The following is a 25,371-nucleotide window of genomic DNA, read 5'->3' as shown; positions in this document are numbered from 1 at the left end:
GCATACTGTTTTGTAATCTGATTTTTCTTTTTTACTTCATAACATGCATGAACATTTTCCCATGCCATTAGGTATTCTTCTAAGATATGATTCATTACAGTCACATGGTGTTTTCCATAGACGGTGCACCAGCTTTTATACATCCTATCCCTCATGCTCTTCCTACAATGTGAAACTGACATGCCTCCATCAAGAGGTGGGGTCTTTGTTTCCTTCCTTTCAACCTGGCCAGACTTTTGTAACTGCCACTATAAGTCGAACATGGCCTGGGTGATGCTGTGTGACTTCCACAGCAGATCATAAAGGGCAATGTGGCTTCTGCCTGGCTCTCTTTCTTTTCAACCCTGGAACCAAGCCACCACATTGTGAGGAAGTCCAAGCTGTGTGGAAAGGCCACATCTGATTATTCCAGCTGACATACCCAGCTGGCCTCTGGATGATTATCAGTATCTGCCAATATGTGAGCAAACAAGCCTTCAGATGATTCCAGCCTTTAAATCTCCCAGCTGAGGCCCCAGATGTCACAGAGCAGAGACAAGCCATCCCCACTCTGTCCACAAAAACCATGAGCAATAATAAATGATATGGTTACATAACTAGAATGGCATTGCATTGCATGAATATATAATAATTCCCCTTCCTTGGGTTCCAGGTTGCCTCCAATTTTTTGGTTATTATAAATAACATTGAAAATGAGCCTCCATCTAGCTGATTCTTTGCCTAATGAATCATCTATATCCTAAAAAATTTAAATAAGAGCAATAACTAGGTCAAAGGCCATGATCATTGGAACAGTTCTGGAAACGTCACTCCATTGCTTCCTGGAATGATTGAGTCAACTTACGCTCCCACCAGTGGGGTATATGAGAGTGTGTGAAAGCATCCAGTGAGTTATTCTTAGTCACCATCCTCTGGCAACTTCACATCTCTTTTCCTCCAACTGCCATCACCACCTCTGTCGGCCACTTTTTGAAGTACATGATTCTCGGGTTCAGAAACAGATTAGTGCTTGCCTTGTTGGGAGCTGCTCAAGGCAAGGAGTGAATGGGAACAGATGGTAGTAGGGCCATAAGCCCAACAGCTTCCCTCTGAATAGGGGGTCCCGGGGTGGGGAGGGTACTGCCAAGGCTGATCACACCACAGACCAGAGGCTTCTCCTGCCCTGATTGGATAGAGCCTGGGACAGCAGCTCCAGCCACAGCACTAAACCCAGGAAATACGCCTGCTCCTGAATGGGGTTGAAAATCGAGGCGGGAATATCCTTTCCTTTTACTCTGTTGTTGTTGAGAAGAAATTCACATTACATAAAATTAACCATTTTAATGTAATAAATTCAGTGGCACTGGGCAAAATTCCCAATGTTGTGCAATGACCACCTTTGTCTAGTTCCACAACATTTTCATTGCCCCAAAAGGAAAACACCATTCCCATGAAGCAGTTTTCCCCTTGCCCCTACCCCCAGCCCCTTGCAACCACCAATCTGTTTCCCAACTCTATGGTTTGTCTGTTCTGAGCATTTCGCATAAATAGAATCATGCAGTATGTGACCTTTTGTGTCTGGCTTCTTTACCTAGCATAATGTTTTAACGTTTTCGAGTTTCATCCACTTACAGCGTCTGTCAGTACTTCATTCCTTTTTATAGCTGAATGATACACTATTGCATGGATATACCACAATTTGAGAATCCACTGATGGACATTTGGGCTGTTTTTTTCTTGTTCTTTTCTGTAGGGAAGGGGGTGTCTTTTTCTTGTTCTCATCCTCTGCTGTTTGGGATGTAGGCTGTTATAGGGATAGGGGTAGGTTGAAAAGGGAAGATATTTTGCAATGTAAATAGAAGCAATATAAATATTGTTAGTCCAGATTTTCTGGTCACACGTGCCAGAAACAGCACAAATTAGCTTAACCATGAAAAGACAATCTATTGGTTCATTAAACTAAAGATTCATGATGATAGGTGTCTTCAGTCACAGCTGGATCTAGGAACTCAAACTACATTATCCACTTGCCTTCCTCAATAGTGTCTTCACTGCTAGGCAGTGGCTGGGGTGAAGTCTGCAGATGGAGACCGGTAATGCCTCAGAACGAAAGCCAGACTTTCAGGGTGGACGTGAACAACAGATTCTACCACAAGCGGTCATAAAGTGATGTCCACGAATCTTGCTCTGAGATACCACGTTGCCCGGTCTCACGATGCCTCTTGAGCATCTGCTCTGTGCCAAGCATGGTGCTAAGTGCTAGGAATACACTGATGAGTGAAATAGATAGTCTCTGCCCTCATGGAGTTTGCATTTTAAAGCCAATATGCATTTTTTAAAATCAGCCCAGCTGCCCTAGTCCCTGTCTTCTTCATGAATCGCCACAGAGCAGCTGATGGGAGGAGAGTCATAGGCCAGAACCAGAGACAAGGATTGGGTACATACAATTTATGGAGGGAATGCTCTTAGGAGAAAGGGGAGGGAGGGAAACAGGATGGAGCAGTGGGAAGAGCTAAGCAAGAGAGTGGCTGCAGCTGGAGTCAGCTTCAGCCTGATCCCAAAGGAAGTCCTGGAGCATGAATTGTACTGTGGAGTTGGTCCCAGCTTGAGGCAGGAGGGTGGGCCTTTTGTACCCACTTGTCAGACACTCATTGGCTGTGGGCTGCCCTAGGTGGGCTGCGCGTGTCATATTCCAGGCCAATGGGACCTGTTCTGCCAGGGCAACTCTCTGAAGGGAGTAGTTGTGAGTTATTAACCACCAACACTCCCAGCTGCTGGGGATGGGTCCACCGGCCTGGGGAAGGCTCCTCGGTGGGACACTGACAGTGTCCACTACAGAGGGGATGATGTTGATTACATTTGCATTAGGTAATGTGTAATGCCTGTCTATGATTTGGACAGCAGTTTTTATTCAATTAGTTAGTTAATTATTCAATTAGTTAAATGATGTGACCAAAGAGTATAATAATATTAATAATAATATAGGGAGATGAATTAAAACTCTCTTTAAACCTTTCCCAGGATCTTTTTTGGTGATTCTTTAAGGGAAATAATAAGAAAATTAAGGACAAACTGTAAGCTGAGTCTTTCTCAGCAATGCCCAGGGTATTAAGGGAATTTGAAGGAATGAGGTTGAATATTGTAAATTGTGTTTGGCAGCTGTGTTTGGAAATCTTTGCTTCCTAAAAATGGAAATACTGTCTGATAAAGCCAGGACAATTAAAGCCACTAATCATTTGTAACTGAAAGCTTCTAACAGGATCAAATGGGAGTTGAAAACTCCAAATCTAATTTGTCAGGAATGGACAAAAGATTATGTCCATTGGGACATCCACTGCAGATAAACAATGAGCAGTATCAGTCAAAATCTTATGCTTTCCTCAATTTAAATTGAATTTGTGCTTTAGGAATTGAAGCTTCATTGACTGCAAAAACCTTAAAAGCAGTAAGAAGATGTCGAACCATCAACTGCTTACTTAGAAAGACAACTCAAAGCCTTGGGAGACCAGAGTCAGCAGTCCTACTGTGGTCAGGGCTGGAGATTGGAGGAATGCACCACTGTGAGAAATGGCCCAGCTAAGTTTTTGTTTTGAGGAACTAAAATGAACACACACCTGCTTCCCCCTACACACACAGAGCTCAGTGTCTACTTTAACATGACTTTTCTATCCCATTGTATGCACTAGTATAACTGCCATGCCAGGAAAGTAACTTGAAAGTTAATTATGTGAATCTCCTGAAAGACACGTCAGTGCTTCTATAGGAAGCATCAACAGACAGCTGGTCTCTTGGCGGTAAATACCAACCATCGACTGACAGCTCCTAAATTTATATCTTCATCCAGCCTTCTCTTCTGAACCCCATATTCATGGAGCCAATTGCCTACTCAACACATCTCAAATTTAGTAATTCAAAAAATGAGTTCCGGGTATTTACCCCCCAACTCGATCTACCTACCATCTTCCACATCTCAGTGGAAGGCAGCTCTAGAAAGCCACTCAAGCCAAAACCATGGTCTGGTCCTGGACTCCTCTCATTGACCCCCCCTACTAAGCCATCAGGAAACCCAGGTGACTCTGCCTTCAAAATACATCCCCAATCCAATCACTTTTCCCCACCTCTACTGCTGCCACCCTGATCCACGCCACCATCATCTCCCACCTGAGCTATGGCAAAAGCCTCCTAGCCATCCCTTTGCCTCCATTCTTGTCCCCCTAGATTCAATTCTTCATAAAGTCATCCACATGAGGCCTGGAAAACTGAGATTATGACATTCCTTTGTCCAAACCCACTTCTCCAAGAGGCTAAGTCCTGCAAAGCCCTGCAAAGCCCTTCAGGAAGTGTGCACATATGCATACACACACACACTCACACACACACACATTCACACACATACACACACACACCCTCCACAAGGGTACTACCCTCAGTCCTTCACTGACCACCTACATTAAACAGCCATCTGTGCCCCCACCCTGTGCTCTCCATGCCCCTTATTCTTCTCTACTCGTTTGGAAAACATCTGTCTCTTTCCACAGCATATATAGCACTACTTTATAATTTGCTTACTCATTGTGAGTATAGCTTAACAATCTCGTGCTAAAATGAAAGCTCCACACTGGCAGGGATCTTTGTTTTGTTCACTGAAGGATACTAAGAATCTGTAACAGTGCCTGGCACACCTTAGACCCTCAATAAACATTAGCTAAGTGTATATGTACTTTTTTTAATGCTGAGATGAGACATTAGCAAATTTTGACCATTAGGTCACAAAGGGAATGTTGACAAATTTCAAAAAGCAGAAATTATGATGACCAAAGTATAACAGAATTACAAATTAATAACCAAATAATACCTTATAAATATTTCCACTATGATGTTTTACTATACTTTTGATGTCTTTCTTTTCGTCTTCCTTTCTCTCTCCCTGCTGCACCCTGCCCGCCCTGCAGCCTCGCAACAAGCCTGACATACCCTGGGATACTTCGTGTTCTGTTCTACCAACATCCTCAGTTCGGAGCTGCAAGTCTTCAGTGAAAGAGAAGCCCCTGGAGGATGTGGTGTGGGGCTGCCACTTCCCATCAACAACCATTCACACCCAAGTACATGTAACCCAGCAGAACCCTGTGGAGCCTTCCTGAGACCCAGCCCCTGCCCCATGTCCTCTGCCTGCTTCTTGTCTGTAGAAGAATTTTAGCCTCCTTGGCCTTTCCTGAGTTTCAAAGAATAAATTTAATCAGAGGAGAAAATGCAGAAACAAAAGAAAACAGTCAAGCAAGACAAAACAATAATAAGTTGGCTATTAAACAAACTCAAGGACCTTTAGTTCCTCCTCAAGGGCTACAGACAATATTCTGAGCCATATCCTTGAGCTGTTTTGCAGATACTCAAACTCCTACCAGGTGGAAGAAGTTAACTGTATGCTGACCACAAGCACATAGACCCCAGACCAGCTGGAACCAGAAGGTTGATGATACTGACTCCTGATTACCTCACCACCGACCAATCAGAAGAATGTCCATCAGCTGATCACACACCCCACAACCCTCTCCTTCAGCCTGTCTTTAAAAACCTTTCCCTGAAAGCGTTTGGGGAGTTTTTTAAGCACTAGCTTCCTGGACTGCTTGCTTGGTGCCCTGCAATAAACACTGCACTTTTCTTCACCACAACCTGGTGTCAGCAGATTGACTTTACAAACTTGGGTGAGCAGACCCAAGTTTGATTTGGGAACATACAGCCCACAACCTGTTTATGGGATCATCAGCTCGATGAAGGAGAAAACTACACAGGGGATGAAGTACAGTGTTCTGTGTGGGGACAGTGAGTACTTTGTTATGATCTAAGATATGATGTGCCCCACAGCAGGGAGTCAGGCAACGGGCCCACACCTGGAGACTGGACTGGGTTTTTCACTGGCCGTGAGCACTGGCCCATCTCTGCATAAGTTGGTTGTGTGGCCCATGTGTCTCTAAGAGCAGTTGTGACCGTGGGACTTGGATATCAGATGCCCATCATGCTCTCTTTCATTTTACTTTACTGAATATGCTTTTTAATTGAAGTATAACATACATTCAGAAAGATGTACAAATCATAAGTGAATAAATACCTCTGCTATGGACTGAACTGTATCCTCCCACACTGAAAATTCCTATGTTGAAGCCCTAATCCCTAATGTGACTGCACTTGGACGTAAGGCCTGTGAGATGATAAAGGTTAAATGAGGTCATAAGGGTGGGGCCCTAATCCTATAAGGCTGGTGCCCTTATAAGAAGGGGAAGAGACACCAATGTGTACTCTCTCTCTCAATCTCTCTCTCTCTGCCATGTGAAGTCACAGGGAGATGGCAGCCATCTGCAAGCCACTCAGTCTATGGATTTTGTTATGGCAGCCTAAGCTGACTAATACAAACTCAATGCATTTTCACTAAGTGAACATACCCATGTAACCACCATGGGGCTCAAAACAGAAAATCATCCATATCTCCACTCCCCATCCCCCGCTTCTTCTTTGTGGAAAAGCTTTAGCCCCCAGGCCTTTCCAAATTCCAAAGACCAAATTTAATCAGAGAAGAGAGAAAATGTAGAAATAAAGGAAAACCTTCCAGCAAGACAAAATAATAGTTTAGCCATAAAAACAAAGTCAAGGATCTTTAGTTCTTCCTCAAGAGCTATAGATAATATTCTGAGTCATGTCCTTTGAGCTGTTTTGCAGACATTAAAACCCCCACTGGTGGAAGAAGTTAACTGCACACTGACCACCAGCCCATAGACCCCAGATTGGATGGAACCAGAAGATTGATGATTGAGATTCCCAAAACATCACATTGTTACCTCACCACCAACCAAACAGAAGGATGTACACAATTCGGTCACACACCCTTCTCCTTCACTTTCTCCTTAAAAACCCGTGCCTGAAAGCCATCATGGAGTTTGGGTCTTCTGAGTTAAAAGTATGCCTGTTCTCCTTGCTTGGCCCCATGCTGGGCAGGTTGCAATAAACTTCACCACAAACTCATGTCAGTAGACTGGCTTTGCTGAGCGTAGGGCAAGTTTGGTTCAGAAACACATGCAGACACTGAAAAGGTCAGTTCTTTTCTACCAAGTCCATGGCTGGGTTGTGCTGGGTGCCTCACAGGACAGCCAGCAAAAGGAACAGTGGCCTTGTTGTCACCACCAGGCCACATCCATCCCCGAATCCTGCAGCAAAAAACTGTCAAGTCCTCTAAAGCCCCAGCAGGTAGAGTCTCCGCACACAAAATTTATTTTTAATCTTTTATCTTTTCAAAAAGAAATTTAAGATAAGAGCAACCTAATAGAAAAAGATGAATAAATTATAGACTCCCAATTCATCAAAACAAACAAAAACAGCAAATGGTCAATAAAATTTGAAAAGATACTGAAAATATCACCAACATTTGGATACAGTTACATCATTCTACCTTTGTTCTAAGAATAAAGGGTGGAATACTTACCTGGCAGGGAGATACCATGATCAAGAAGGTGGTTTTCCCAGGGCAAGGCTTATCCATTGCACTCCAGATGTGCTGACCCCTGCCATTTCCCCAAATGTGGGAAACTCGACTGCATAATTTGTGGTAGTGGCGGACTGCAATCGCGTTTTCCCCTTTGGGAAAAAAATAAAAGAATAAAGGGTGGAAAAATTAAAATTCCCCTATATCTCATATTTTCATCAGTTTTTAGAAATGAGCAAACATCTTTCTCTTAGCCCATCATACTTTTTTCTTATATCAGAAGAGCAAGACAGGCTCAGAATTTCAAAATAAAAATCTAACTCAAAGGAAAAAGAGCCAAAGCATAATCACTTCTTTAGTCCTACTGCTCGTCTCCTCTGATTCCTATTACCCATGGTCTGGTTTGTTCTGGTATTGCGTTCATGCTAATATCTGGAGCTGTCAGTATAATTACTGATGTCATCTTAACTGCAGTGGTTTTACAGCTTGATATTTCTGTGTTTAACAATGCCATACACCTCACAATTAAAACTGAAATTTTAAAAGTTCAAAGTACAGGCTAGCAGACTACATACCACAGCTTCTGACTTTGCTCTGGAATCATTTTTAAATTACATTACTCGAAGGAATGCATTTAGCTCTCTCCTCTGCTCTAAAAATAACAACAGGAGGTGGAGGAATTTAAAAATGAAGGAACGTGAGAAAGGCCTTGAGGATGAAATGTGACTTGTCCGCCTCTGAATTTTGTCTCATTCATGTCATCAGCTGGACTTTGGGGTGGGAATCCCAGAGAATCTACTGGAGTTCTATCTTATCAACATGTCACATAAGCAGCATTCCTGATCATATCCAAAAAGCCCACCTGAGTGGTTTTAAGAGCTCTGTAGGTCCTGAGCATTCTTACTTTTGAAAGTCCCACCTACAGCCTTATTACATCCTTCAAAATCCTTTACAGCCTATGTAATTTATATACAGTTGACCCTTGAACAACACAGGGGTTGGAGCACTGACCTCCCGCACAGTAAAAAATCTGCATATAACTTTTGACTCCCCCAAAACTTAACTACTCATAGCCTACTGTTGACTGGAAGCCTTACCAATAACATAAACAGTTGATTAACACTGATTTTGTATGTTATAGGCACTATACACTGTATTCTTACAATAAAGTAAGTTAGAGAAGAGAATGTTACTAGGAAAGTCATGAGGAAGAGAAAATACATTTCTAGTACTGGACTGTCTCAATACCATAAGTTCACATCGTCTGTTTACAAGATGAATCACCTGTCAGAACATATATCAATACTGTCTTACAGGACACAGAGCACTGTAGATGTTATTATATGTATTACCAACACTAGACATCACGAATGAAAAGATAATGGGGAAAAAAGAAATTCATACTTAGTCACAGGTAGAATGCTTCATGCATTGATAAAGAAGCAGCAGCAATATGATTGCATTATGGTAACCTAGTGTAATCAGTATGACCCCTTCACAGTAGCCTAACCTATGAACTAATGAATGAATCATTATAAAATTTTTGTGGCATGCAGTATTTCAGTCATATTCATGATAGAGTATTGGAAACATTGTTACTTAAAAAAAAACCCACTTATCTGTGATAACAGGCTGATATGTAGCTTCTCCAACTATGAGAGAGAGTAAGAGTGAAGACATATTGTATGGTAATGCAATTCTTTGAAAGCAATGTTACAAAAATTACGCTTTATTAATTTTATATTACTATCACTCACCTTATATGCATGAAAGGATAGACTAGTATCTCACATATTTTATGCATTCATGACATATCTTTTTCTTTTTCTTTTTTCTATATTTTTAGGCCATGTGGTTTGTCTGAGTTTTTTCCCAAATTGTCACAAATCTCCAAAAAATTTTCCAATGTATTTATGGAAAGGAATCTGCATATAAATGGACCTACGTCTTTCAAACTCGTATTGTTCAAAAGTCAGCTGTACAATTAAGGAAGAGTTGGGGTGAACTGAGTTGAGTATAGTTGACTGGTTGGCATGTTACATTAAGTAGACACTTGTATTAGTTAGGTTAGGCTAGACTATAGTAGGTAACAAACAATCTCCCAAATCTCAGTGGCTTAACATAACACAAGTTTGTTCGTGACTCATTACACGGCCAGCATAGGTTGGAGGTGCTCTGCTCCATCTAGTCACTTGGGAACCAAGACTTCTGAAGACATCACCATTTTGCAGCTGCACCAATGAGAACATATGACTCCTTCAGTCTTCATAACTGGGAAGGAGTAAGCTGGAGAGTCCTGTACTGGCTCTTAAGTGCTTCATTCCAGAAGGGACAAACAGTCACATCCAATAGCCAGAACCAGCCACAAGCCCCTTCCTAACTGCAAGGAAACTAAGAAACATGGGGGAGCCCAGGACTATTCATGGCCAGTAAATGTCTCTGCCACAAAACTTATGTAATATTCATTGATTTTATATTGCAGTTTTCCTTTTATATTTTAGAGTCAATAAATGTTTTTTCAAGCCTCAAATATTTGCATGAAAAGCCATAGGCCCTAAGCACTGTTCTATAATTATAATAGTTTGTATTTACTGAAAACTTGTTATGTGATGGGCAATTCCGTGACATAGGTAGAATTCCTGTTCCCACTCTACAGCTGAGGAAGTAGAGACATGGAAAGGGTGTTGCCTGCCCAAAGTCACACAACCGGGAAATGGCAGTGCCTGAATCTGTACCGCCTAGTTACACTGTCTTTAAGACACAAAGAGGAGATGGCCTGTGGGACATGCAGGATTTATCTTTTCTGCCTGTGCCAACACTTATGGTAACACTAATGAAAGAGGAGAGAAAAGAAAAGGGAAAAGCAAGACTCCTCCTGCCCAGTTCAAGGCCAATAGTGAGCAGTTCTCATTTTCTTCGGGGTATGTTTCTACCCAGCATGGTGCTATAAAGAGATAGGAGAAATGGGAGACGGCCTTCATCCTTTTGAAGCTTGAGATGTTAATACCCACTACAGTCTGCATTCTGATCAAATGGGATAAAGCACTTTCTCAAGCTGTGCTAACCCGATGGAGTTAATTTTGTTTCCAAATGAACACCTAACGTGATTAAAGAATGCAAGTTATTAAACAAATAGATAAAGCTCACCGAGGCAATGATTTTCATTATTGTGACCGAAACAAACACAAAGGCAGACAATTCACTCGAGATGTCCTCACCCCAAACCCGACAGTTAGAGATCTACAAACGTCCGAGGCTCAGCTTACCCATTCATAGTGCAGGCTGTTTGTTTCTGGTTTTATATTCAGTGTGTCACCAAGAATGGCAAACAAGACTGGGCAGCCCCGGAGCATGCACCAGCACACACACACCCATCACTTAGAGTAAGAAGCCGCACTCTGGAGCCCGTGCTGCGCCATCCCTTCTGCAGGGAGCTCAGGAACGGGCAAAACGTCTTCACGGCAACAGATGTCATAACAGTGATGCCCTTGGGAGGACGTATGTGGAACATTCTAGAGCAATGGGAATGTTCTATATCTTAAACTGGGTGGTGTTCACACATTAAAAATTCATTGAACGAAGCGTTTAAGATGTGTGCATTTTACTGTATATAAAGTATACCTCAATAAACTTGCTTTACTCTCTTCCCTCCCTGGAAATCACTAATCAGGTAGCATACAGTTCCAACATGCTGGGGTCAGACAAACCAGGAGTTACTTTTATCACACAATAGCTGGGGGACCTTGGCCAAACCACTTAAGAGCTCTAAGCCCCAACATTTATAAAAAGAGGCTAGTCACAATGCCTACCTTGAGGTGTTTCTACCTACACCTGCCTTAGTCCTAGACAGGAAAAACTGCATGCTGTATTCATAGATATAAATATAGATATAGATATAGATATAGATATAGATATAGATATAGATATAGATACAGATATAGATGTATTATTTGAAATATATATTAATTCAAATATATATTTATAAATTTTATATATGTATATAAATACATATAGTTACGCAATAATCTTGATGGCCCATCAGTACTGGAGACAGAATCATTAGCATCCAAAACCTGGCTCACAGTTTTAAGGGCAGGAAGAACTTTATCTTCAAACAGTCCCAAAGGTGAGTGGGGAGGGGCTCAAGGAGGTGCACACCTGGAACTTCAGCTTAGAAGCTGACCCTGCAGAAGTTATGGAGACAAACAGGAAAGAAGTGAGGAGCAAGGGGAAGCCTCTGCGTCCAGCAGGCCGAGGCCACTGTGTTCGGCTGTGTAGGCTGCACACTGCACAACTCCAGGGCTACAGTCCATGTGAATGGCGCCCCCTGCAGTTGTGTTGGGCAGGATCACTGTGAGAGGAGGCTGAGGTCTCAACAGCTGAATGTCTCACTTTCTCCAGAATTTCTTCTCTTGGGTCAAAAATCTCAACTTGGCTACCTCAGGTGAGCCAGTTACCTGGTGATTTCTCAAAGGAGCAACACCCATCACTGCAATGGGGGCTTTATTTTGCCCCTAACTGAGTGCCCTGCTGCATTCAACTCCACCCAGTAATATCCCAGGAAAATGTAAACCTGGTGGAGTCCACAGTGCTGGAGGTGTGGAGCCCTGTGCTTGCACTTGGGGAGGTGGGGACCCCTGAGTGCAGTCATGTTAGGGACACCCATCCCCACTGTATCTGCTGATAGTAGTAGTTGTAGTAGTAATACTGATAAAACTTCTAACTGTGACTTCTTTGGGGCTTTGATGTAGCAAAATTCTACAAGGGTGCCCAGAAAGGGCAGGGACTGAGGCCTGAGGGCTTATCATACCAGAACGAATCAATTACCTACATTCTTAAAATTTGTAAAGCCTCAGAAGAACTTCATCCTTCATGCAAACTTTTTGCAAATTTCCCCATCCCCTCACGACCCAGGGAGGTATAAGCTGAAGGAGATATGTTTAAAATGGTGAACCAAAATTTAAAAACAAAACAGTTTTCTCCAAAAGGGCAATGCTGAGTTTTACTGTCTCACCCCGATGTTACGGCAAAAGGGGCACCTTCACGGGCACAGAGCCCTCCTGGAAGGATACTTCGCAGCGTGCCAGGCTGCGGAAGCCAGGCCGTGAGGGGCGAGGAGGAGGGATGTTTTATTCTTCCATTAAAATCTGTCTTCTTCCTTATAGAAACATGTTCATTTTAGAAAGGGAAGAAATAATGATTGCCTCACCATAGAAATGAATTCAGTGCAGAAGTTCATTCATTTCTCTCATTTTTAAATTTTTCCTTTTCCTTCTTATTCTTTTATAAAACTCCTAGTGGATTTGCTATTGAAGTTGATTTTTGAGGCTTTTTAAAAAAATTGCCCAAAAGGGATTGCTCAAATTTTCATAAACACCCTGGAAAAATGAGACTTACAGCTTCTCAGGAATATGTGGATGGGAGAGGAGTGGGGCTAAGGGTGCAAATTCTGACTGGACAGGTTCTGCTTCTGTATTGCTCAAAGAGTGTGTGTTAGAGTATATGTCTGTATATTTTTATGGTTACTGTTATTTGGGGACTATTTCATGAAATCAAGTGAGACCACAGCTCTCAGTGGAACTGTTCACTGCAATCATTAAAACACCTTACAGTTCCCTTCAAAAACTCATTTACCAAATGACTGCCTTCCAAATGTAATAACACTGAAGCCAATATTCACTGAGCCCTTAATATGTGTCAAGCCTTAAGCTAAGTGCTTCACACATTCAGTTATTTCATCCTCAAAAAACCTCTATGAGTTGTATATAATCCCCCAAAACATTATTTTGTATAAACTCCATGAGTTAGATAACCCCCAAGAAAATCTTCTTGTAAAGGGTAATTTATGAGGAACTTGTAAAGAAACCAGTGGGGAGGGTATAGCTCAAGAGGTAGAGTGCATGCTTAGCATGCATAAGGTTTGGGTTCAATCCCTAGTACCTCCATTAAAAAATAAATAAACAAAACAAACCTAATTACCTCCCCCACAAAGAAAACTTAAAAAAAAAAAAAAAGGAAAGAAACCAAAGCAAAAAGGAGTCAAATAATTCACTGCAGGTTACACTGCAGCTCGGGACTGCAGCATTAATTCACAGGCAGGCAGCCCGTCCTCAGAGCACAGCTCTGATCCCCTACATTGGCCGCACTGATTCACCTGTTCCATCGCGAGGTCAATCATAAGAGCAATTTCCATCTGAGGCTCTCCTAACAGGCGACTGGACATTTAGGCAGGGATTCCACTTATTTGAAATCAATAAACATGGTGTCCACTATGCTCTGAGCTATGGACTGAGGCTAAGCGGCTCTCCAGGAGTTTGCAGTCTAATGGAGAGAAAGAATACATGACTCAAACACGAGGGAGCTTTGGCTAAGTAACAGAAGAGAACAAAGAGCAGAGAGTTAGGTCTTCTGTCAGCAGGGAGGACTAAGCAGATGTGAGCAGATCTCTTCTCCAGACAAGTGCATAGAAATGCTGCATAATGATACAAACAAATCGTTAATACATAGATGAAGTCAAAATAAGTAAGGGAATGGTGCCACAGACCACAATGGTGCTGTAAACCAAATGGGAAGTTCCCATAAACAAACTGACTCCAGATCGGATGGTTTAGGGACAACCATAGAGGGAGGTGGGATTCAGGAAATAAAACAGTCATGAGAAACAGAGAGAAGCTGTTGCTACTCTCAGGCTGGAAGTGATAAGGGGAAGGACAGTTTTGCCATACTTCAAAGGATGCTGGAGCCCTGGAGGAGAGATCTCCACAGGCTCTACCATCTTGAAGAAATGTGGCTTCGGCCAGATAATGCAGCTTGGAGCGAGGAGGGAGGGGCAAGAGATGCTTGACCTCTTTCTTCTCCATTCTTACATCCCCTGCCTCCCAATGGCAACCTAACCACAAGGCAGATGGCAATGGAGCTTGGGTGATGCAGTTTGTGGGCCAGAGCAGGGGAGAGAAGGGTGGGAAATGCATCTGGGAGCAAAGGGCATGGCAGTATTCATGCCTGACACAAAGGACTTTAAGACGAAAAGCATTATTAGGAATAAAGAGGAGCTCTGCTTAATGATAAAAGGAACGAGTCATCTGGAAGCTATAACAATCCTGTACCTGTGTGAATCTCACAATATAGGTTTCTCAGTATATAGAGGAAACACCGCAGGAGACAAGAGCAAATATACTATCATACTGGGAGGTTTTAACATATCTCTCCCAGAAAGTGACAGATCCAACAGACAAAAATTTTCTAAGTCTATAGAAAAGTTGAACAACACAATAAGCTTCATATAATGGACATATATAGAATTCCACCCCCAATAACTTAAAACATATAGTGTTTTTGAAAACCATGCAACCGTCCTTCAGCTGGTGAATGGATAAACAAACTGTAGTATATCCACATAATAAAATATTATCCAACAATAAAAAGGAGTGAGCTATTGATACATGCAACGACATGGACGAATTTCAGTTGCATTATGCTGAATAAAAGTAGCTGGACTCAAAAGATTACATATTATATGATTCCATTTACATAACATTCTAGAGGAGCCAAAACAAAAGGAATAGAATACAGATTAGTGATTTCCAGGGATCGTGGATGATTGAGGGGCGACAGGGGGGCACTACAGAAGAGCAGAAGAGGATGCCAGGACTGTCCTGGTTCTATTGTGATAGGTAGTCCCTTGACTGTGTGCATCTGCTAAAACTTATAGAACTGTACACCAAAACCAGAAATGCTACTGCATACAAATTTTTAAATTACATTTTTAAAATATTAGTCTATCCAGGCTCAACAAAACGTATCTAGAAATTTGACCAAGTACATGACCACAAAGGCAATTTTAAGAACTATAAAAGATTAATAACATACATGCTAAATTTTCTAACTACAGTACAATGAAACTCTAAATCAATTATAAAAATTTTGCTCCCAAACCTCATACTTTTGGAAACTATGAAAATGCATTTAAAAAGAAATCAATGGGTCAAAAAATACCATAATAGAAATCACAAAATATTTAGAGCTAAATAAAACCAGAAGTGTTAGTTATGAAAATTTGCGGAACATAGCCGAAGTGGCATTTTGAAGTGAGGAACACAACCTTAGTTGCCTTAGATTTTATGTATAGAAGACAGGAATTTTTTTTAAATAGTAAGTTAACCATTTTGCTCAAGAAGTTATAAAAAGGACAACAAAAAAATTTAAAGTAAAAAAAAAGGATATTTTTAAGAACGAAATTAGCTGTAATTGTAAACAAAGGCACAGTGTAGAGAGGCCTGTTAATAAAATGACAATAGAATTGTGGCTGACAGCCAGACAAGAAAACTATGAGAAGAATGCAGAATCCAATCAGGCAGAAGAAAGATAATCTGGAGCCAGTCAGAAGAAAATTTGGCAAAGTCCAGCTAGGAGTGTAGAATTTCATTCCCCCAAATCAGGTGATAAAAAATGGAGAGATTGTAATTAAAATTGGTGCCCAAAGGGACAAGTGAAGCACTTGTTTATAAATCTTAACCCACCTGAAAGGTTTTGGCTGTGCATCCAGGCTCACCCATTCTCTGGCATAGACACGGCTCAGTTCTAAGAAAGGGTGTAGTATTTGCCAATCTGTGACTCAGGCAGAATTGGCCTACAGCACAAGTTCCCAGGACCCCCAAGAGCTTTTCTTTTTCATGGGTTTAAGCTACCAATATTTAATGCATTTGCATTTAAACCTAGGAATTTAAAAATACTTTATTCACTTGAAAATAACAATAATAAATCCAATACAACATTGTTTACAAACAATGCAAAGTGGAAAAAATCCAGATATCCACAAATACAGAAAAGCGTAAGGGAGCTATAGTTTACTTATACAATAGAATACTACACAGCTTATTTCTAACTAAATCTATAGATAAAGACATAGATAAATCTCGGGGGAAAAAAACCTTTTGAATGAAAAAGGAAAGTGGCAAAAGAATAGAATACATCTACTTAAATTTTTTAAGGCAGAAAAAAAATTAATGGGTAGAAGATCTTGAATGCCAGGCTGAATTTGGACTTATTTCTGTAGACAGCAAGAGTTCATTGTTGAATGAATGAGTCATCAAAAGATTTTGAGCTGGAAACCCACAGCTCTGCTATAAGATTCATCTAGCAGGTTCTTAACCACACACAGAACTCAGAGGGCTGGTGTCCTTGCATGGGTGTGTGTGTTGGGTGGTACTTCTTTATTTTCAGGAAATGGAATATTTCCTTCAATGATGAGGATAGTCAACAAAGCACAATGGTATTGGCAAGATCTGTGACTTTGTCACTGATAGAAATCACAGATATTTTTATGTCACCTTATAGTTGTGGTAGATGTGTTAAATATCCTTTATGCTTATCACACTTTGGAATTAGAGTAGGCATTAGATCTGCTGCTGGATCGCATTTTTTAATGAGTTAATAAAGAAGCACATACGTCACAAATTTGACTCCTAAAACATTTTGAAAATGCATTTCGATATTAAGGTTTCCTTTGCAATTCTATGGGTTTCATTTTATACATTTAAAGAAATGATTCTGAGAATGTCCATCAGCTTCACCAGACTGCCGAGAGTCCATAGCACAAAAAAGGTGAAAACTAAGTAAGATGGCTAAGAGGGAAAGATGAGGGCAGATCTTGGAGGCTATGTAAAAATCTGATCCAGTGGTGACAGGGCTGGGGTGAGGGTAAGAAGGACGGGAATAAAGCTCAGTCCTCCAAGTGTCTGACTCATTTCCTGCCCAGAGCCGGCACCTAGCACAGTGCCTGGAACACAGAGGCGACCAAGTCAAATTTGTTACATGAATGGAAAACGGAACTGGTGTGGGAGGCTCATGAGGTGGAATATACTGGGCTGGTCCAGTGAGTAGGCTTATGAGGTTAGAAAGACGGGTCAAAGGGGATAGAAGGTGTTGCATCAAACCTACCTGCATTCAGTGAGGTCTGGCACTAGAGCAGGTGTAGGGAGCTGGAGACTTGCGGAGAGCTACAGCACGTAAAGGGCTCATTTGTCTCACGAGCCTCCAGAGAGCTGGGAATCACACACTGGTCTTAGTTTTTAATTTCACTGATCTTGTTCCAAATTTGCCTTTTCTCCTTTATAAGTGGGACTTTTGAGCCATTGTTGCAAAGAACATTTTTCAGTCTTCCTTAACGTCTTCCACAAAAGCAGGTTGGGACAAAACTTTTTCTTGCCCAGAGCTTCTATTGCAAGACATGGCTTGCTCTATATAACGTCACCCCTGCAAGTCCAGGATCTGGAGCCACAGAAATCACAGAATTCAAGAAAAGGCAATTGGATTTTGTAATGGTAAATTTTATGTGCTAACTTGACTGGATCATCAAATGCTCAGATACCTGGTTAAACAAATACTGGTAGAGGAAGGGAAATACACTCTCTGCCTGACCATCTCTGAGCTGGGACATTCATCTTCTCTTGTCTTCAGACATGGACTCAAACTGAAACTTACACTGTCAGCTCTCCTGGTTCTCAGGCCTTCGGACTCAGACCAGAATTACACCATTGATTCTCCTGGGTTTCTAGCTTGTCAGCTGAAGATCCTGGCACTTCTCAGCCTCCTTAACCACATAAACCAACTCCTCACAATAAATCACATATAGATTATATTTACATATCATATATATAGTATACATCACATACATGATTTTACATATACACATATAAATCCATATATATCATATATATGGTTTTATATATCATATACACATATGTATTATTTCATATATGTGCATATATATATGATTTATATATATATATATGTATAATTGGTTCTGTTTTTCTAGATAATCCAGACTAATATGGATTTTTAGAAATACCAGATGGAAACAATCTTCTTGGTCTACAGTGCTCCACCTACAAAAATGTTACATAACCATAAATTCAGAGAAAACCATTCCCATTGTGCTCATGACGTACATCATTATTTTGAAGCACTGAGCTTTCAAAACCAATGGAATCATACACAGATTCTACGCAATGCCTCCATTTCGCAGTTAAAAAGACCCAAGCAAACCTGAGGATTCTGGAAGTCTAGAGATGTGTACAGGGTCACGTAGATACTGGTAATTAGAACAGTTGAGCCTAAAAGCCAGGTTTCCTAGATAGCAGTCTAGCACTCCCTTGGATAACCCAGTTGTCCCTCTGGTCTATATTTTAGATAGCTGTGAACTATCTACAAATAGAAATCTTGTATTCAACTTAGATACTACAAGACGCAGCATGCAGTCAGAAACAGTCACTTATAAAAATGTGGAGTTTTAAATGGAAAGCTGGGGGAAAGTTTGTGTCACATAAGATAGTCAAAGGGTTAATATCCTTAATTTGTAAGAGTGCATCCTGTTCTTTCAACACATATTTATTGAGAGTTCATTAGCTACTGGACTGTGGTAGACATTGAGAATACAATGCTGAGTAAGAACAGCATGATTTCTACTTGCATGGAGTTTACTGTCTAATGGGCAGAGACAGACTTATCAGAAATTACTGTTGGGAAAGGCATCATGAGCAGCTTCTTGCCTCCTGCCTAGAAGGGCTGCCCTGGGCCTGGAACATTACCTTAAAAGAGATGAAGAGCCCTCACAGCCTGTACTAGCCATACCTCTTTGCTACAGAACATCTTCCCCTGTTCCAGGTTTGATGTGTACTTCTTTGTTCTGCTTGAGCGTGTGGGTCGATGGGCCTCAGGCATGCCCCCAGCTTTCTGTATTTCAGACTCCCGGGGGAGGTGGAGGGGCTTTTTCACCCGTAGCACAAAAGGGGTGTGTGCAGGTCGTGGCTGTGGGATAAGATCTGGCCTGCCAACCGTAGGGGATGGATGCTGGCTATTGATGCTCCTCTTGCTCTGTCTCTTGTCTATGGGAGGAAAGTGTTGTTCCATCCAGAGCCTGTAAGAGTCATGACTTTCTTGGCAAACCATGCAGCTGGTTGACATCCTGGGACTCCTGTTCTTGGTAGTAGGCAACAGATATCACTTTCTCAACAATTGTCACAACAAAACAATAGCTTAAGGAAAGGGATGCCCGCTGAGGAAGCATTAACTTCCTCTAACTGAGAGACTGACCCATGCTGGATATGTGACCCAGGTTGGGGAGTGTCAGGGAGTATCAACGAAGTGATTGTGCTGAGAATAAAAGTATAAACAAAAGCCAATTAGGGAAGGATAGAAGAAGGTACAGACATGACAGGCAAAGGAAATTATGTGCAAAGGCAAATATGATATATTTGAAAAACTAAGACTAGTTGGTGCTGCTGTTGTATTCACTAATTTGTTTTATTGTTTAGATTTCACATATATTACACAGTATTTGTCTTTCTCTGTCTGACTTACTTTACTTAGCATAATGCCCTCTAAGTCCATTCATGTTGCTGCAAATGTCAAAACTTCATTCCTTTTTTATGGCTGAGTAGTATTCTATCATATATACATACATATACATATATATGTATGTATATATATATATATATATATATATATATATATATATATATATCACATCTTCTTTATCCATTCATCAGTTGATGGACATTTAGGTTGCTTCTGTATCTTGGCAATTGTAAATAATGCTGCTATGAACACTGGGGTGCATGTATCTTTTCAAATTTTCTTTTCTTTTCTTTTCTTTTTTTGGATATGTACACAGGAGTGGAATTGCTCGGTCATGTGGTAGTTCTATTTTTAGTTTTTTGAGAAACTTCCATACTGTTTTCTATAGTGGCTACACCAATTTATATCCCACCAACAGTGTAGGAGGTTTCCCTTTTTTCCTCATTCTTGCCAACATTTGTTATTTATATTCTTTTCGATGATAGCCATTGACAGATCTTTTTAAGTTTGCTAAACAGAGCCCTTTTTCTAAAATCTTATTTTTTGCCATATTTATTGACCATTTATTCTTTTGTAAGTTGGCCAGTGCTTGTCATTTGTCGATTTTTCTACTTTTGATATTTCTATAGATTTGTGTGACCTCATTATATATCATGATGTTTTACTCTTTGCTATTCACATTTTAAAATATTTCCCAATTTATCCTTTTTAAAATGTCTTTTTGAAAGTTGTTTTACATGTTTATGATGCAAATTTGTTTGCTTTATCTCCCTGCTTTGATCTCATGCTAGAAGAGGCTGTTCCTTCCCAAGGATTATAAAAATGTTCTCCTCTCTTTTCTTAGGATATTGAGTCCTTTTTAATATTCAAACATTTAATCTATCTAAAATCTGTTTTTATGTAGAATGAGTGATTGGGATTTTTTCCCAAAATGTAAAAAGTAGAGGTTTCAACACCAGTTACTAGATAATACACTTTTTCAATCTCTCGATGTTATACTAGGTCCCATACCCATTAATTAGTCTGATATTGAACTACCTCTTTTGTTCTTTAGATCTCTCTGTACATTCCTGTACCCAAACCAAGAATTAAACTGTTTTAACTACTGTAGCTTTACAGTATGGTTTGATGTCTGGTAAGGCAAATCTGTATTATTTTAAAATCAGGAAAAAACCATAGAAGTTTGCATATGTATGTGTATGTATACATGTTTGTTCCTGGGGGTGGAGGGTTGATGGAGTAGTGTGTGTGTGTATGTGCGTGCGCATGTGTGCATGTGCATTCTTACACATGGAAGGTTGATGGAGAAATGCCTTTAAATGAATAAGACTAGTTGCGGAGCTGCAAGTCTGAGACAGTGCCTAGAACAGAGAGTTTCAGGAAAGTTTGGAAAAATAAAAGTAGCTTTAGGATCTCAAAGGAGGTGAGTGCTCACACTTCTGTGGCCTGTAGACTGAAGGCAGAAAGGAAAGCTGGAGACAGGGATCGATCTCTGTTACTTCTAGACACTAGCACCAACTGCATTTCAAGGCCCCAGCAACCAGGAAACCGGTGGGATGTTGAGGTCAGCTGTTCCTCCCTTCCAGCCAGTGTTACTGACCCCAGTTCTAGGTGCAGTGTCAGCAGCTCTTTGTGGGTTTCCGGCCCTCTGGGTGCAGAGGGTCCCTCATCTTTCAGTTGTATGCTTTGTGTTTCATTGGCCCACAGCTTTTAATGAAAACAAATCTTGCAAGTCAGCAAATATTCCTTGAATGTCTGACACCTTCACTGTAAATCCTGTACAAATCTTCTGCAAGGGCCCATGTCAATCAAAGTCGGAGAGAGTGACTGGTGTTCTTGTTTACCATGTGTGTAAGCACACACACCTAGCTTGGGGCCCTTCTCTCTGGGCTCAGAAGTCTCAAAACAAAGGCTTTCTTCTCTGAAGGCCCTCTTATCTCATAGTGGGTTTGGCCTCACCTGTACAGGACAGGAAACTAGTGGCACACAGGGTCTAGCTCTCCAGGACAGAGCTGGGCCTCAGCTCTTCCTTCCAGGCACCAGGAGCCACAAAGAGGGGTGGTCTAACCAAAGCCTGCTTAGGCCTCTTGCTGGGATCATTCTGAGAGTCCTTGGGGTCACTGCTGCTGCATTAAAAACAGACTCCTGGGGCATTTGAATTGCTGCATTTTTATCACCTTTCCTATTTGGCCTCTCCCAGGCAGTGCTTGTCCTGAATTTTGGCCTAATGACACCCTTATAAGACACGGTAGGGGAGAGCATTGCTCAGTAACCAATGAGAACGTCGCTGGGCACAGCCAAGGTGGTTCTGCTAAAATATACGAGAGGGAACGTCTCTACATTACTTTGCTCTCCCGGTCCAAGTGACCCAGGACCAAATCTGCTTACTTGCCTCACTTCCAATATTACAGGTGTTTACTGGCCTCCTCTCCACGGAAAGATGGGGCACAGGGCCGACCTGTGCGCACCCACTGAGAGCCTAGTCTCTGCCCTGCCCCCACTTCCCCTCCACTTAGGCTTGGTGCGACGGTAGAGAAAACTAAGAGAGATTATAAAAGGCTCTTGACACCCCTCCGCCCCCTCCTCCAGGTAGGCCCGGGGGAGATCGCGGGTGCAGGGCCAAGACCTCGCCGAGCCTCCCATCCCCCAGCGCCGACTTCGGGTTGAGGTGATGGTGAACCTAGCAGTGGGAAGGTGAAGAGGTGCCCTGCAGGGGCCGGCACCGGGGGCAGGCCCGGTCGCGGAAGCCCCGCCCTGCCCTGCCCCGCCTCCCCCCGCCTCCGCAGGACCCTGCTGCACGCTGGCCGCCTGGCCGGCACTGCCGCAGCGCCGGTCGCCTTCATCCGATCGTCAGCGCACAGGTGAGGACAGGGGATCTTGCGCCCGAGCCACCACGGAAGGAGCGAGAAGCTTCATAAGGCTGAGAACAGGGAGGGAAGGAAACGGAATCGGATTCCTCAGGGGGCCAGTGGGAGGGACCGAAGGACGCGAGCCCCACATCCTTGGGCGGCAGGGAGGTGGTCCCTACTGTGCCCAGAGACGTGGACGCGTCTTTACGGAGCGCTTCTTCGGGTCTGGAGATGCGCTGGGCTCTTGGCTACCTTGGCTGTGCCGAGACGCAGTCCAGCGTGGGGCCTCCCAGATTCTGGAGCGCTGGATCCCGGGGACCCGACATCCCTTTGCAATAGTCGCCAGCCAGCAGCCACATACACCCGCCCTGGGTCTTGAAAGGGTGACCTCGGACTCGCGGGTCACGACTATACACAGAAACTTTCCTTGTTGGTGTCCTTTGGAGAACAGCCCTGTCTCTGCTCTGTGGATGTTAATAATCGGTGGAAGATTTGTTCTGTCCAGAGAGGTCTGTACAGGTGAGAAAATCCGCAAGAAAAGCTTGATTTCTTTTTTGAAGTTTTTTTTTGAGTTTAAAATTTCAGCAAACCCCCTCTTTTTTCCTTTCCTTGCATCTTGGTCGGGGGCGGGGGTTGGAGGGCGTGGTAGATGATGATCCTACAATGTAAGCCCAGCTTCGGGTCTGTCTCGGAAGTTGTAGGTTCATCTGGCCCCGAGAAGGTTTTCCTTTGGGAGAAGTGAAGTGGGCTTGTGTTTAACACAGTGCAAGTTTTTGGGAACTTCTTAAGTCAGGGGCCAAGGACACGCTGTCATTCTGTGCTCTCTCTTACCTGCAGCTGGAAGGAAAGATGTTCACTGGACTGACCCGCCAACCTTGTGAGCAAGCAGGTTAGTGTCGCTCAGCAGCAGCAAGTGGGATTTTGTCTCATCACATAAGAACCCCAGCTTTAGCCCACAGCTCTTCATCCGTGTCCCCCTGCTAACGACGGTTTAACCCCTTTCGTGTGAGGCTCAGTTGCTCACTCGGCTTTCACCACCAGCATTTCTCAGATAGAAGTAATTCTTTTCATCAACGCTACACAAAACAAGGACTAACATGCTTGTTTCGCTCAAATGGTTTTTCCGGTTTGCATAATCCATTAATTTGGCCCTTGTGGTTTCCCTTACCCAGCTGTGTGTTAGGTCTGCTTTAGAATATTGTTGATTTTGTGATGAACTGTAAAGTACTTGGATCTTGCCTCTCTTTCCATCCAAGTGTTGTTGCTGGCACGGCGCCTACAGCACACACACCACCCCCCACCATAGGTCAGTGTTGTTACAGTTGATACTGCAGGCACATGTGTAGAATTCTCATACACACTCAGACACGCTTCCAAGCTTGCCCTGCCTGCCTGCCTCTAGAGCACGTTTTGCAGTTGCTCATGTGGAAGCCCAGAAGGGGCACCTGGTAATTACAGTGTTTCTCCAGGCCTAATGACAGCACAGCTTTAGGCTGCATTCCCTAGATGAATGAGATCTGGTCTAGTCCATTTTGCTTTGTGATAGGCTTTTCTGCTTGGGCAAGGGTTTGTTTAAGGTAATCATAGCTTTTTACCTGAAAATTGCTGTAGCGCAGAGTAAGTACTTAGGAGGCCAGCACCGTGGCTGTGGTCAGGAGACTGCTTACATATCACCCTCCTCCCGCCCAGTGGACAGATGTTCTTTAATTGTGCCCCTAAATTGGGTATTCAGAACACTCTGAAATTTTCACATATATACTGTAACATCACACATGCAGACTAACTTGTTACATTCCTTCCAAAGGACAAGTTTAACTGGGCAGATTAAATCTCTACCTTGTCTTGTTGGTTGGGGGCGGGGGGGGGGATCCCTTAAACCTCTGTAACTTACGCTGGCATATGCGTTCTTTAAAAGCTGATCCAAAAATTTGTCTCTATAGATAAACCGGTTTCTGTCTGGGTCATTTCCTTTGATTGAGAATCACAGAAAGATTATCTAGACCACTTCAGAGGCTCTGAAGGTCAACTTGACAGTGGTTGGCCTCCCTCCAGTTGCTATGACGAACAATTCTGCAATGAGTAACTTTGTGTATGTCATTAAACACATGGGGCTAGTTCTATGCAACAAATTTCCAGAAGTGATATTGTGAGTAAGATGGTATACACATTTGTATTTTTGACAAATATTGACAAATTCCCCTCCAGTTCACTCCCAGTGGCCAGACAGAAGAATTAAGGTGTTAAATGACTACCTTTGATATCAGGAAGTGTCTGTGGCTGAATCTATAACTGCAGGGGAATCAGATGGCGTGGTTAGAGTTGGCCATTCTGAGCTATTGAGACCCACTGCATGACTGGCCTCCCCATGCAATGAGTATTGGGATGTGACTGGATATTGAGGCTGAATCTAACTTTACATGGTAGTATATATACGCTCTTTTTTTCTTCCAGGAAAATGTCTCCTAGAAATAATGAAGGACTAGAGCTTAGGCTATGATGACCTAGAAGTGGGTGTTCTGGAATAGGACAGGAGCTACCCCACTGCTGTTCAATAGAACTTTCTGTGATGGTGGGAAGGATCTGTAGCTACACTGTCCAATATGGTAGCCACTTCTGGTTACTGAACACTTGAAATGCAGCTAGTGAAACTAAAGAACTGAGATTTTTAAACTTTATTTCACTTTCATTAATTTACATTTAAATACCCAACTGATG

At 42.3% G+C, this 25,371-nt stretch overlaps 1 protein-coding gene and 1 non-coding gene across 4 annotated transcripts in view; both read left to right on the top strand.

Moving 5' to 3' along the window:
• Positions 1-7,442: 7,442 nt before the first annotated feature.
• On the top strand, positions 7,443-7,605 carry LOC123614306 (U1 spliceosomal RNA). Its single transcript, XR_006721669.1, has one exon. It is a non-coding gene; the product is annotated as a U1 spliceosomal RNA (small nuclear RNA).
• A 14,958-nt stretch (positions 7,606-22,563) lies between these two features.
• ENTPD3 (ectonucleoside triphosphate diphosphohydrolase 3) overlaps positions 22,564-25,371 on the top strand; it is a 31,565-nt gene continuing 28,757 nt past the window's right edge. The window contains exons 1-3 of one of the 3 annotated variants that reach the window (XM_045509770.2): positions 22,596-22,668; positions 23,108-23,175; positions 23,494-23,545. In XM_045509770.2, coding sequence (XP_045365726.2) covers positions 23,506-23,545 — 40 coding nt within the window. In that variant the 5' untranslated portion in view covers positions 22,596-22,668; positions 23,108-23,175; positions 23,494-23,505. The other 2 variants (XM_045509769.2, XM_010945871.3) reach the window with 2 other exon arrangements.

This window comes from Camelus bactrianus, chromosome 17, assembly GCF_048773025.1.
Source record: "Camelus bactrianus isolate YW-2024 breed Bactrian camel chromosome 17, ASM4877302v1, whole genome shotgun sequence".
In the NCBI taxonomy this organism is placed as follows: domain Eukaryota; kingdom Metazoa; phylum Chordata; class Mammalia; order Artiodactyla; family Camelidae; genus Camelus; species Camelus bactrianus.
The sequence above is the reverse complement of the archived record's forward strand: the minus strand, read 5'-3'. Positions and strand labels throughout refer to the sequence as shown.